Genomic DNA, 14,869 nt, shown 5'->3' on the forward strand with positions numbered 1-14,869 from the left:
CAGTAACACACGTTTTCCGGGCTTTGTTTTATAACCCCTTCTATCTGACCAGGTCTTCCCAAATAGCCTTATATGTTCTATATGAGCCCGGGTCTTCTTCTGTCCTACAGGCACAGGGTCACTCAGAAGGACGTGCTTCGGCCATCCCTAGTACAGGACTGGTAAAGATGATGGATAAAGATACAATTTCTCAGTGTGCATAATGATCCTGATCAATTCTGGGATCATTCATGTTTTTCTTGGCACAGCATTATAGGCTTTTACAACATATTGTTTCCTAATTCCGGCACAACCTGTGTATCCTCATTTTACGCTAAGTACACTAGATCTCAGAGTAGTTAAGTGAGCTACAATCACATAATCAACTAGGATCAGAGGGCTGAACTCCACAGTCAGAGCTCTCAGGACTATACTCCATTGCCTCTGCTAGAACGATTTAAGAGTTCCACTCTGGTTGGGTAAAGCAGAGATAGTTGCCTTACTGTGACAAAGTTTATAAAAGAAGGGGAGTTGCACAAAGACATACTGAATAAGGACAGATTTGAATTTGACCCTAGGACCCATGCCTCCTGACTGTGTGTTCCTCTCCTTTACTAGACTGGCTGCCTCAAGATTACGCTCCAGGTTGGGCCAATCCCTGACATTTTTGGGGATGGACTACTTTTTATGGGACAGAATCTTTGTTGATTTTGCCCATATCCTTAACGTAGGACTCCTCTATTCTATGCATTCTTTTGGGAATAGAAGCCCTCTTCCCAACCAGGTATCAACATTCCATATTCCACATTCCATGGCCCCTTTAAAAAGCCGGTTTCTCTCCTTCCCTCCATCTTAAACTCAGACTCTCCTATGTAATTTTCACAGGCAGAACTCTTCTGTGTCAGAGATATCACTCGGCTTCCTCATTCTATGCTGGTTCCTCTGACTTTCTGCTCTTAGAGTTTTGGGCAGGCAATGGAGGAGCACAATTGACCAGGGACTCAATGTTGAGGGGAGAAAAGGGGAATCCTTGACATATGCCTTCTCTCCTCTCTATAATTTCCCCTACTGCCCACTGAATCTGGTGTGTGGAATCTCAGTAATCCCCTTGTCTTTTTTTTCCTTTACAGCCTTATGAATCTAACTGAACTGAGTCAACTCTACAAGCCATGTGGAGTGGGACAGGAGTTAACGCATTCTCAGTTTTGTATTGTTGTTCAGTGTGTGAAGTTTCAGTAGCCTTCCTCACAGGAGCACAGGTTATCAGTTTGCTGCTGAGCTCAAGTTTGGAAAAGTATATTCCTTACCAAGAATGGAATGGAAGAATAACATAGTTTCCCTTTATTGCTCAACGTTCCTTCCTCTCTTTTCATGGAATTAAATAAGTTCTTTTTTCTTTTTTTCACTGTAAGCATGGTGAATACTAAAGCCTGAAATAAGTTCATATCCTTTTCAAGCATTATAACTAGGTGACCAAAATAAACCTCAGATTCATTTTTTCTGTTCCCACAAATACAGTATAACTGTGAGAATTCACTAGGACTTTTGGTACATGAAATACGGTTACAGAACAACGTTCTCACAGTTAGTGGAGCTCAGTTTTGATCTGTGAGCTATGGGTTTGCATCAAGCAATGGTACTCACAGGTTCTGCTGGGATTTGATTATAGCACCTGCCATGTAGACATATTTATGCCCATCAGTTCAATCCTGTAGTTCAAGCCAGAGGAAGGATAAAGGATATGATGGACTGAGATCTTGCTGAGGCATAGCTTCTCAGAAACTTAGTTTCTGGTCTCTTACTGTGGGGTACTTTATACAAGGATTAGAGCAATAACAGTGGAGCAGAGTGGCATTCAGATCCCAGCTCTTTTGGGCAGGGCTGATGTAGGGAGGGAGGCTTCCTACCTTTCTAGGATGTCCCAGGAGGCACAAGGGGAACAGTGGATCTTCTCCCCATCTCAGACTGATTCTCAGTCACCAAGAATCTCCAGGCCTGGAGACCGTAGTGAGTTGTACTATTCTTCACAGTGTCTTTTCTGCTTTTTCAGCTTCTTGCTGCATCTCTGAGTCAGTCTACTCTGAGTCACAGCAAAGGTAGAGAAGTCTGGGAGCACAGAGAAATACTCACTTGTGACCTCTGTTCTGTCTCTGACCAACTGAGGCACGACCATAAGCAGCTCTCAGTGGCTCCTGGGATTCAGCCTGTTAACAGAGACCCCAGCTCGGAGCCTATTTAAAGGACTGGATGTGGCCTTTTCCTTCCCACAAGCATTAATTTTCTCCCCCCTCCTGAGCCTTACTGCCTCACACTGGCACAGCTTTCCTCTGAGACTGTAGCCCAAATCTGGGAGCATTAACCCCTAACTTTCCTCTCTCCTCTATAAACACAAATGTTAACGCAGATAATTTGAATGAACGGTGAGAATGTGCTCGTTTGGACATTGCAGGAGTGTGAGTTTTATTTATCTGTATTTATAAATATTTTGTCATTCAGAGTATGTGCATTTACAATTGAAGGTATATTTTGTAGAATGTGAAAGTGTGTTGATGTGTCGAGGGTGTTGACGTGTATATGAGGGGTATATTACTATGTATGTGTATATAGCTCTGAGTTTGGAAGTGTGTGAATAAGCATGTGCATATGTGCAAGTATGAGTAATAATTTGCACTAAGTGTGAGTACTTAGTATGATACTGTGATTCTGTGAGTGCAACTGCACTGAAGGTACATGGTTGAGAAGCTATGTCCCTTGCTAAGTAACTGATACTTGGGTGGTTGATCATCCAGAATGAGAAAAGAGTCTCCTGATGGTGGTACCATAGATGTGTGATGGTTTCTGTCCTGAGGAACCGTGGAGGTGCAAAGAATTACTCAGGATTTCAAGTTAAGATAAGTGAAGGAGAGGATAGTAAGAACAGATAGCAGCAGTTTTCTGCTTATTTAACAAAACTTAAGCAGTGCATGTATATATGTTTTAACCAGTGAATTCCCACAGATGTGCTTGAAATTTTGTGAGTCTGGAAGGTCCTCCTTACTCTGTTTGCATACTCAGACCCTATGTTGACTGTTCCTCTCCTTCAATCCCTATATAAGTGTTTTATTTTCTCTCAGCGCTCTCCAAGGTATACGATCAAAGGAAGATTTGAGAAGGAAGCATTTAAAAACGAGAAGAAATGCATTTCCAAGCAATGCAACACAGTCAAAATTTACAAGACATGCCTCTCAAAATACAAGGCCCTACATGCATTTAAAGGAAAAAGGTAGAATAAACGTTCCAGGTTTGCCTAACTTTGTTTATGGTATACTGTGATTGCTATCATCATGAAGGTCATAACTCACCTTCACACATCAGCGTAACAAATATAAGGGATATATTTGGGTTTGTTCAGACTCCAGGTTTATAAGAAATAGTCAATTTTATTATTTGGGGTACTAGGCTGATAATAAAATTTTAAGTTTATTTCACGTGGCAAAATATTTTCTGCATGTGTTTGTTTCTTTTAATTGTAGTTTGTAAAATGCTTAGCATATTAAAAGTAGAACAAAGTGTAAGTTTCATTTCTGAGAGACTTTCCTCCCCAATCAGTATGTGATTACTAGAGAAGGGCCTGGAAATCCCCATTTCTTGTCTCTTTCACAGTCCTAGATGCCAAGTGGCCACCCAAGAATATATGACACCCAGGAGCTTGTGGAAGTTGTTTGTCAGGCTTACCACACCAGTTCTCAACCTTAGTTGGGGATGGCTTGCTGAAAGGAGAGTGCAGTAGGAAGGCCAGTCTTTTCCATACTGACCCTCCTATAGGGCTCTCCTCATGTGTCTTTCAAAGGCTGGTACCTCTGCAGGAGGAATCAAGGTCCCAGCCACCTGGATCGTGGTCGTGCTCTGAATTCTAGTCTCCATTCGTATGAGTTTTCTGAGGAACTGCCAAACCTTCTGTGCCAGTTTGAATCTGTGCTGGACCCCAGAAAAGCCATGTCCTTTAATCCTCATTCAATATTGTTGGGTGGGAGCATTTTGATTGTTTTCTTGGAGATGTGACCCACCCAATTGTGGGTGATAACTTTTGATCAGATAGCTTCTATGGAGTTATGACTCTACCCATCAATCCTTTAAAAGAGGAAACATTTTGGAAAGAAAGCCCTTTTGTAGAGCCTCGAGAAAGCCAGTAGACACCACCATGTTCACCATGTTTGCCACATGCCCTTCCCGCTGAGAGAGAAATGTTGAATATAATCGGCCTTCTTGAACCAAGGTATCGTTCCCTGGATGCCTTAAACTGGACATTTCTATAGACTTGTTTTAACTGGGATATTTTCTCAGCCTTAGAACTGTAAACTAGCAACTTATTAAATTCCCCCTTTTAAAAGCCATTTCATTTCTGGTATATTGCATTCTGGCAGCTAGCAAACTAGAACACTGTCTTCCACAGCAGTTATACCACTTTACATTCCCACCATCACTGAATAACTGTTTCCGTTTCTCCACATCCTCTCCAATGCTTGTAGTTTCCTGTTGTTTAATGGCAGACATTACAGCAGGTATGAAATGATATCTCATTCTTGTTTTGATTAGCTGGGGGAGATGAACATCTTTTCATACGCTTTTATTTTTGTCATAGGCAGGCTCTAGAAATTGAACCCGGGTCTCTGGCATGGCAGGTGAGAATTCTGCCACTGAGCCACCATTGCACCACCCTTTTCATATGCTTTTTTGACATTTGTCCTATTTGGGAAAATGCCTATTCATGTCTTTTGACCATTTTTAAAATTGGGTTGTCTTTTCATTGATGAGCTGTAGGATTTCTTTATATATGCAGGATATCAAACAGCTATGGGATTAAAAAAAAAACACTTATACGATATGTGATTTCCAAATATTTTCTCCCACTGAGTCAGCTGCCTTTTCACCCTTAGGAACACAGAAGTATTCAATTTTGAGGAGGTCCATTTATCTACTTTTTCTTTCAATGCTTGAGCTTTGGGTGTAGGTCTATGAAAATACCTCCTATCATTAGATATTGAAAATGTTTCCCTATATTTTGTCCTAGGAGTTTTATGGTATTTATTGGTTCTTATATCTAGGTCTTTGTTGCATTTTGAATTAATTTTTGAATAGACTATGAAGTAGGTGTCCTCTTCTATACTTTTGGATATGGATATCCAGTCCTCCTAACCCTTTTATTGAAGAGACTATTTTATCCCAGTTGAGAAGATTTGGGAGCTGTGTCAAGAATCAATTGACTACAGATCTGAAGGTCTATTTCTGAACTCTCAATCTGATTCCATTGGTCAGAATATCTATCTTTATGACAATAGCATGCTGTTTTGATACTGAAGCTTTGTAACGTGCTTTTAAAATAAGGAAATTTTAATCTCCCACTTCATTCTTCTTTTTAAGTTGCTTTTGGCTATTTGGGACCCTTTACACAAATTTGATGATTGGCTTTTTCATTTCTGCAAAATACACTGTTGAAATTTTTATTGGGATTGCATTGAATCTTTAAATCAATTTGGGTGGAATTGACATCAATGATTTTAGTCTTCTAAGCCATGAAATGAATTTTCTTCCATTTATTTAGGTCTTCTTTAGCAACATTTTAGAGTTTTCTGTGTACAAGTTCTTTATATCTTTGGTTGAATTTATTCCCAGATATTTGATTCTTTTTTTTTTTCATGGGCAGTGTGCCAGTTTGAATCTGTGGTGGACCCCAGAAAAGCCACATCCTTTAATCTTCATTCAATATTGCTGGGTGGGAGCATTTTGTTTGTTTCCATGGAGATGTGACCCACCCAATTGTTGGTGGTAACTTTTGATTAGATGATTTCCATGGAGGTGTGTCTCCACCAATTGAAGTTGGAGTTGCTTATTGGAATCCTTTAAAAGAGGAAACATTTTAATCTCTTTTGGTAGAGCCAATGAGAAAGCCAGTAGACACTGCCATGTTTGCCATGTGCCCTTCCAGCTGAGAGAGAAATGTTGGATGTCATAGGCCTTCTTGAATCAATGTATCTTTCTCTGGATGCCTTAAATTGGACATTTCTATAGATTTGTTTTACTTGGAACATTTTCTCGGCCTTAGAACTGTAAACTAGCAACTTATTAAATTCTCCTTTTTAAATGCCATTCCATTTCTGGCATATTGAATCCTGGCAGCTAGCAAACTAGAACAGGCAGGCACCAGGAATCAAACCCAGGGCTCCAGCATGGCAGGTGAGAACTCTGCCACTGAGCCACCATGGCCCCCCTATTCCTAGATATTTGATTCTTTTAGTTGTTACTGTAAATTGAATTTTTTCTTGATTTCCTCCTCAGATTGCTCAGTACTAGTGTATAGAAATACTGCTGTTTTTTGCATATTGATCTTGTATGCCACTACTTTGCTGCACTTGTTTATTAGTACTGATAACTTTGTTATAGATTGTTAGGGACATTCTAAATATAGGACCATATCATCTGTAAATATTGAAAGTTTTACTTCTTCTTTTCCACTTTGGAAAACTTTTATTTATTTTTCTTGCTAGAATTACTCTAGCTAGAACTTCTAGCACAATGTTGAATACCAGTGGTGACAGTGGGCATCCTTACCTTCTTCCTGATCTTAGAGGGGTAAGTTTTCAGCTTCTCACTGTTGAGCACAATGATCAACCAATCAAGAGTAAGGACTATGAAAAGGATATTCTGGACAGACCCCATATAAAAGACTCTGTACAAACAGAAACTTTATCATCCACATAGCCTTGTTTTTAAATATTGAGAATGTGCTTTGGCAAAATGAAACAAAAAAATCAACAAAAAATAGCAATTATGTGTGGGTTATTCAAGGGTAGAATGGACATGGAAATCCAGGAAAGCTGTGATCCAACATCTCTTTAAAACTGCAGAACACATTAGAGCCTTGCTATCAAATATGCAAAATACCAAAGACAACAGAAAGATGTCCTAGAAAACCATAACCCAATGTAAACTGAATAGCATTTTGCCATAATTAAATAGGTATAAATGAAAGAATTTATTTTATTTTGATGCATGGATATTATTTCTCACGATCATATGTTTTTTTATATTGGATTATGTTTCATTTTTTCTCTAATCACACTGTGTGCTCTGTATTCTATGTTGAATGATGACTGTTTAATCATATTTTAATAAGCATCTATTTGCCTTTAAGTTTCCAATAACCTAAAAACAAATTTTAAAGATTTCATCACAGCCACAAAACCATATGCACATTTTATTTCTCTTTTCCAGGGAAGCATTATGCTGCAGGTGGCTGAATTTAAGAGAGGGGGAGAAGGGGAGGAGGAGGAGTATAAGGACATTTTCACCTCACCTGGTCTACGTAGCAGAAAATGAAGATAAAGCAACTCAAGTTTTGGGAGAAAAGTAATGTTCATATTTATTTAAAATAAGCAATAAAATATTTTAAATGGGAAGGTTAACATATTATTCAAAACTGCTTCAGCCTAGTGTGGGGAGTCTCTTGGGGAATTCTAGGCCTCACACCTAGGGCCATACTACAGGTCTGATCACATCATCTTCAAGTCCCAAGGGTCTCTTTGCAGCAGGGCTGGGTTACATGCTGGGCTTCTTATAGAGCATCAGGAGCAAGAGCCATCCCCACACTGCTGGGAGACAGGTAAGATGCTGAGACCAGCAGAGCAGGCCCAAAAGACAGGGACTGTTGAGCGCTATTCTGCAAGCCTAGAGATAGAGCAGAAAGAGAAGGAGTGGCTGGAGGGAAGCAGAGACATTAAGCTGAGAAAGCCAAGGACTTCAGATCAGAGGTAGAAGCATTAGAAATTTGGGCAAAATAGGTTTAGAGTAACTAAACCTGAACACTGTGGGAATGAAGAGATATCTGCAAGAACTGCAAACAAATGTTTCTTTCCAGGAGAAAACAACAAAATCAGTTATGGCAAAGAAATGGAGGGAATTGTTATGATTCTATGTGCCTCTAAATTTGATATCTATTATATTTTATTGCTACTTCACTTAGCTTTTAAATTTGATTGATTTCTCTACCCCTATTTGTTAGGAAATAAACTTAGCATCAGCTCCACATTTTTACAGGATCCTCAAAGTCTGAGCATATTTTAGCCCTCTTGACATCAATCATTTTTATTTAAAAGAGGTACTCCAAATCCATCTTGGCATTTGGCTGTCACAGAAACAACTGGAAATAGGGACTTCACATATTTTTAAAGTCCAAGGTTTACAGATAAGGACACAGATGGGAATGGTCCTGTGTCTAGTCCATGCAGAAGCAAGGACCAAGGACCAAGGACTTCTGCCTTCATCTTTATTATTACTTTTATAGTAATTAACAAAGACTATAGCTTTATATTTCATTTTGCTGTCTTATAGGCTAAGTCCCTCTTTTTGTCTTTCTCAAGTTAGACTGAATTTTCACATTTATAGAACCTAAAACATTTTAGAATCCATCTGAAATTAAGCATTAAAGACTTTTATGTCATTGAATGATACTGCTTTGAATACAATACATTTTACTTAATGAGGAAAATCTCATCTTTTAACTATTGAAGAAGCCTGTCTTTATGTTTTCGGTCAACTTTTTGTTATACCAATATAGTTTATAGTTTTGAGGCTGTTGCAATAAATACTTATGTTTTAAATTTTTCCCACTGGTTATTTTTTTGCAAACAGGAAAAGCTATTTACTTTTATATACTTATCTTCTATTTGGTCATTTCGCTGAAATCTTATTTTAATGGTTTGCAGTCTACTCTATTGAATTTTTCCAGGTTAAAAATAATTCAAGGCTAGAGCAACATTATCTCAGTGGCAGAGTTCTCACCTGTCATGCTGGAGACCTGGGTTTGGTTCCCGGTGCCTGCCCATGTACAAATTAAAAAAATTAAAAAATTAATTCAAGGCTAAATAAAGAGATTTTTTATTATAAAGGTGAAAGATGAAGCTGTGAAAATCAGTAAGATAATTTTTAAATGACTTTTGAATGAGCAAAGATTGACCTTTGAGGAATAAAATTTTAAAGTTGAAAAAATAAGGGTCTTAGGGAAAAATTATCCAGAAAAGGGAAGAACTGAATAATGGAGGAAAATAATTGCGACTAGTGCCACATGATAGATGGAGAGAAAAAAATCCAGAAAGGAAGTATCATCAGCCTAATATGTAAGAGTTGAATAGCCTAATATGTAAGAGTTGAATAAATGAGATGGTTACTAAAATGAGTCAACTGAATTTGGCAGTACCAGAGTGGGTACAGCGTGGGTATCTGATTCTCCTGGTGCTTTGTACATAGAGACCATCAATATTAAAGTTCTTTCTAGAGGAGCCTAAAGGGCTTCATTTTTTGCCAAACAGATTTAGCATTTGAAATACAGGACTATACTCCAACAATACCAAATTGACCACAGTTTGTCTCTTTGGATGGATACATTTTAAAAATGTTCTTTAGGAGAGCAGAATGGTTTAGAGGTCCTGCTTCTGCCTTGCTCAACCTTTTTGGTAGGTTTTGGGGTCAGATGTGCAGGGTTCCAGCCCCACCTCCTCTACTTTTTAGCCACATATGTTTTGGCAAATTACTTAAACACTTTAAGCATCAGCTCCCCATATGGAAATTGTGGATAATAATTTTATGTACTTCATTTGATAGTTATGATGATTGGATGAGATAATAGAAGCAAAACCTTCATTACTTGATCTAATATGTTTAGTGTCCAAGAAATGCTGGCTATTACTGTTCTCTGTATCTCAGTAATAACCTGTGCTGCTATTTATCATAATATCATACTTACCTGACAGTGTTAAAATAATGGGAAGGCAGAACCTGCCTGCCTTCCTTCCTTCCTCCCTCTCTCCCTTCCTTCTCTCCATATATCTTATATTTGTCATTTTTTTCTCACAATTGGAAGATCATTTATAAAGATAATTTTGGTGGAATATTTAATTTTTCTGAATCTTAATTTCTTCATCTGAAAAATACACATGACTATCTACCTTCTATAGTTGATGTCTAGGTAAAATTATGTAATGCAAATAAAATGTCAGTAACAAAGGGAGCTCTCAACAACTGGAAGCTATTATTATTTTTCTTTGGGTGGTTCTTTGCACCATCCTGTCATCACACATGCAGATATGTGTCTCAGGGATGCTTTTGGCATTCTGCTGGTTATTTCCCAGGCAAAACTAATTATAGCCACATTCTCAGTGTGACTTGTGTTCAGTGATTTATTCCAGCATAAAAATTGATTTTCCCTGCACTGGAAACCAGATTTCTTATCATATTAAATATTCTATTGGGAATTCCGATAGGCAGGGAGGATTTAATTACAATAGATGTTGCCACCAAAGAGAACTATAGACGATACACTCAACAAAATTTGATGTGGAATAAACCAGGCAGTCTCCTTTCTTAACAAATGAGAAATGCTGAGTAGTTTGGAGAGAGAAAATACCCAAGTTTTTTGAGAGCCAGAAATAACAATTCAGTGAATATCTGAGTACAAGAAAGATGTTCTGTGGTAAGACGTGTTAAACTGTATTTGTTTATTATTTGTCAATGATTAATTACTCAAATATCCCTGTCTTCTCAGTCATTATGCTGGCCTTCAATAATACCAATGTTCAGCCTCTGACCTTTCTCCTGACGGGTATTCCAGGCCTGAAAGCAGCACAGGCCTGGCTCTCCATCCCCTTTTGCCTCCTGTATGTCATCGCCCTCTCTGGGAACAGTGTGATCCTGTTTGTGGTCCTTCAGGAGCAAAGCCTTCATGAGCCCATGTATTATTTCCTTTCTATGCTTTCAGCCACAGACCTGGGCTTGTCTCTATGCACTCTCTTTACTACACTTGGTGTCTTCTGGTTTGAAGTGCGAGAGATCAACATAAATGCCTGCATTGCCCAGATGTTCTTTCTTCATGGATTTACTTTCATGGAGTCTGGGGTTTTGCTGGCCATGGCCTTTGATCGTTTTGTGGCCATCTGTGACCCACTGCGATATACAATCATCCTCACCAATGCCAGGATTGCCCAGATTGGGATGAGCATGTTGATAAGGAATGTTGCAGTCATGTTACCGGTTGTGCTTTTAGTCAAGAGGCTGTCCTTCTGCAGTTCTATGGTCCTCTCCCATTCTTACTGCTACCATGTTGATCTCATTCAGCTGTCGTGCACAGACAACAAAATCAACAGCATCCTCGGTCTGCTTGCACTCTTTTCCACAACAGGGTTTGACTGCCCTTGTATCCTGCTCTCCTATATCTTGATCATCCGGTCTGTCCTCAGCATTGCTTCCTCAGAGGAGCGTCAGAAAGCTTTCAGCACCTGCATATCACACATCAGTGCTGTTGCCATCTTCTATATTCCTCTCATCAGCCTGTCTCTTGTGCATCGCTATGGCCACTCAGCACCTCCATTTGTACACACTGTCATGGCCAATGTCTTCCTGCTCATCCCTCCTGTGCTCAACCCTATCATCTATAGTGTGAAGACTAAGCAAATACGCAAGGCTGTTATGAAGGTCTTAAATCAAAAGCAGGTCCAGGTCTAATCATGTTGCATCTGAGTGAAATAATGCCATGTAGGAATGAGTGCTTTGTTAGGATGGGGTAATTTCCTTAAAGTACCTAGATACACCTCCAAGAGTCCAAGCTATGCAACCTACTAGTTATGTGATATTTGCTTCTTGTCAGTGAATTCATATTAATATCATCTAAACTGTGGTGTTTTTTTTTTAAGACCAAGTGAGGTAATGAATTTAAGCAATTATTCAGGTAAGAGACCTACATAAAATCTTCATTCAGACTATGCATACAGTTTCAAAGAATCCAGATTTAATATGGGAAATTGCCAATGAGCTTTTTTTTTTTCTGAATGACACTCAAAAAGCTCTTAGATTTATTGGAATTTTTTGAATCTTGATTCTCTACTGAATGCTTCCATAATAGCAATGTCATAGAGTGCATCCTAAAGCACACGTCAATGTAACTTACTATGGGGTTTATGTAGGCGGCGTTATGTTGTTCTTTATTATGTGCAGAATAGTGTAATAATGTAAATAGAAAAATACCACATCAAATGTTCAATATTAGTTACTAGTATTAGTTGGGCAAAGTTGTTAATAATTATATATGTCTTGGTAAAAGGAAACCCTGATTTTGCCTTATGATTTTCAACATCTCTGCCAAAATGACTATTACATGCACACTGAATCAGCATTGGGAGAACAAAGGGGAACTGTAGTTACTCATGTACTCATGTGGCCTTCCTCTTCTGAAGTGAGTAATCTCTGGTATGTATTAACATGAGATTCCAAGAACCACACCCTTTATGCCCACTTCCAAATGTATTGCAACATCTATCCTCTTCAGACTTTCTTGTGTCCATTTCTCTTAAGTTGCTTCTTCTTGTGCCTTAACAACTAGCTAAGCCTTCCAGAAATGTCAAGAAGGCAATGTATGTCTACATACCTCAGAAAAAATCCCCTTACCTGTAAAATTAGCAATCAAAGGTATTACTCACTACTCTGTCTATTATGAAGGATTTTTCTTCACCATAATTTTTTTATGACCACCACCATAATGTATGGAGCTAGTATGCTTCTGGATTGTTTTTTGTTTAGCACCAACTTGTCCACAAATCCATCCATGAACTAAGCCTCTTGGTTTTCCTCTTCTTTCATCTGTTCATTGAACCCCCAGTGAAGTCATGGGTGTTTGAACTAATAGTGTAGCATCAATATTGTAGTGATGGGTGCCATGGAATGCTGGACCAATTACTCACATAATTTATTTGCTCTTTCTTGAACTTGCACTTTGTTATTTATAGCATGATGGTTCTAACTTAACAGAACTGAGAACAATGTGAGGGCTTTACCAGATGATAAATATATTATTCCTAATTATTCATTCAGGCATTTGGGGGATAACCATAAGTACAGCAGCAAAGTCATTGCACTAACTATGAGAAAATTTTGGCTGTAATTCCATAATCTCTTACTCTAATTACAAAAGACCATGATGGGATTATCAGTGGCCTATCAGTGAGGTGCCATTTCTATATTTCCACCTTTCTTCTTGTTGTTACATGCTGTGATATGACCTCAGAATCCCATCATCCTCATTGCTAGGGAGCACAGTTCTACAGTAGCATCTTTTGAGGCCACACCCAGCCTAGAGAGCATAGAAAATACTGAACTACTCAAAGATACCAGAACCCTCTTACAAATACATTCTTTATTGCTTCAGTGAGAGATGCCCTTCATTCTTCCACTAGTAAATGGTTATATGGTAAGTTCTCTGTTACAACATTATAAATACTCTTCCTGGAGATTTCTAACCCTTTCTCTATATTCTATATTATTCCAAGCAGTTCTGACATCTTCATCTAATTTGCCATACTTTGTCATCATGCCCAAATTTCAAGTAACCATCCCAATAGTGCATTCACACATTTCCACCTCTCCTGGCCATAATGCTGAATAGCATAACACGGTTGAGTGCTCTCATGACAATGAATTCTCCTCTATGTTGACTTGTATTCATACCAAGACCCACTTTCTCTGCTGTCTTGGGTCTAAAAACTTTCAGGAGCCACGCCCACAAGTGTTCACCTGAATCCACTTTATACCATTTGGTAGGTTTTGGGATGCCATCTGTGGATAGTTATTTCTTTCCAAGTGGGCATGTTTCTATGCCAGATTTTGCTAAGACCTGACTGGATATTGGCCTTCATTCTGTGATATATGATGAAGGCAGACCTTGGAAGGAAAGAACAAAATCTTCTGAGACACTGTTCTTAGGTGGTTTTTGCATTGTCTTCATATAGGGAGAAATGAGTCTCTTCTGAAAATATGGAAAGCCACTGCTTCTGTTGGCAGGCAATATTCAAACATTTCAAGATTCTCTGACTTCTTCACTCAAATGCCAACATCTCAGAAGTCAGGATCAAACTATTTTCCCATTATTTTATTCATAGTATTTTTCAGTGTCCTTGTTTATCAGAGAAGACCTATCAAACTGCGCATTCTGTCCACTTTGCAATTATGACACCTTTTCGGTTAAATACTGGGCCTGATTTTTAGAGATAGAAAAATTTTCTTCGATGTTCTTACAGAAGCACTTTGACTTCCACAGAATGACCTGAGTGGTCAGTTGGCTGTCCTAATCTCATTATTTTCTTTTCTTCGATGTGTATAACAGAGATTAAAAAGTCAGCCCTCTCCTTGGCCTTTATGGTTTATATTTTTATGTACAACAAAAAACTATATTCAGTAGTTTGAGTTGGAGAAAGAAAAATAGGAGGAAAATAATAGATTTATTTCAACTTTCACCCCAATTCTCTAAATTTATTGCTTCTAAGGACAGGATTCTCTGTGCCTTGCTCCCTGAAAAATCTAGCTTTTTTTCTAGTTTTAGATGCTTTTTCTCCTGGTGACCTTAAACCTATTTCTGGTCCTGGAGACCATTGGGTTATCAACTTAGAATTATGAGGATACATGCCAGGTAGTAATGGGAAGATGTATCATAAGGCAACCTGGACAGATGCTTTTGATTAAGTATATCAAGGTTTAGAATTCATACTGCCTTATTTAATGCTTTAATTTGAATGTACACTCCATTGAATGTGGAAAATAAAATTAAACCAAGTATCGTATTTGTGTTTAAAAATTGAAAGGGGAGGAGGTTGTTCATGTTTTGCTAAGCCATTCGAAACTGGCTAGGTACCACTCATCACTGGTAAAAACACTTTAGTTTTAGGCTCAAGGGTTTCTGGAATTCATTTTCTTCTTTGTAGTCAGTTTTATATTAGTTATACTTCTTGGTGTTTTGATATATATATCTGTACTCTAAAAAATAAGCTAAAAAAATAGGGGGGTTATCCTGTTCATCTGTGTTTTTTTAGTTCCT

At 38.4% G+C, this 14,869-nt stretch overlaps 1 protein-coding gene and 1 long non-coding RNA gene across 2 annotated transcripts; both read left to right on the forward strand.

Annotated features, from left to right (window-relative positions):
• The first annotated feature begins 798 nt into the window (after nt 1–798).
• LOC143643518 (uncharacterized) lies at nt 799–7,387 on the forward strand. The gene is made up of 3 exons (XR_013156300.1): nt 799–1,063; nt 3,093–3,241; nt 7,231–7,387. It is a non-coding gene; the product is annotated as an uncharacterized LOC143643518 (long non-coding RNA).
• A 3,173-nt stretch (nt 7,388–10,560) lies between these two features.
• LOC143643519 (olfactory receptor 51F2) lies at nt 10,561–11,511 on the forward strand. Its single transcript, XM_077112136.1, has one exon. The coding sequence runs from the start codon at nt 10,561–10,563 to the stop codon at nt 11,509–11,511; it is 951 nt and encodes a 316-aa protein (XP_076968251.1).
• Nucleotides 11,512–14,869: the final 3,358 nt, after the last annotated feature.

Source organism: Tamandua tetradactyla, chromosome 8, assembly GCF_023851605.1.
Source record: "Tamandua tetradactyla isolate mTamTet1 chromosome 8, mTamTet1.pri, whole genome shotgun sequence".
Classification (NCBI taxonomy): Eukaryota; Metazoa; Chordata; class Mammalia; order Pilosa; family Myrmecophagidae; genus Tamandua; species Tamandua tetradactyla.

What these genes read in the sequence shown, in the direction of transcription:
- LOC143643519 (XM_077112136.1), top strand. Translation starts at nt 10,561, where the DNA reads ATGCTGGCCTTCAATAATACCAATGTTCAGCCTCTGACCTTTCTCCTG.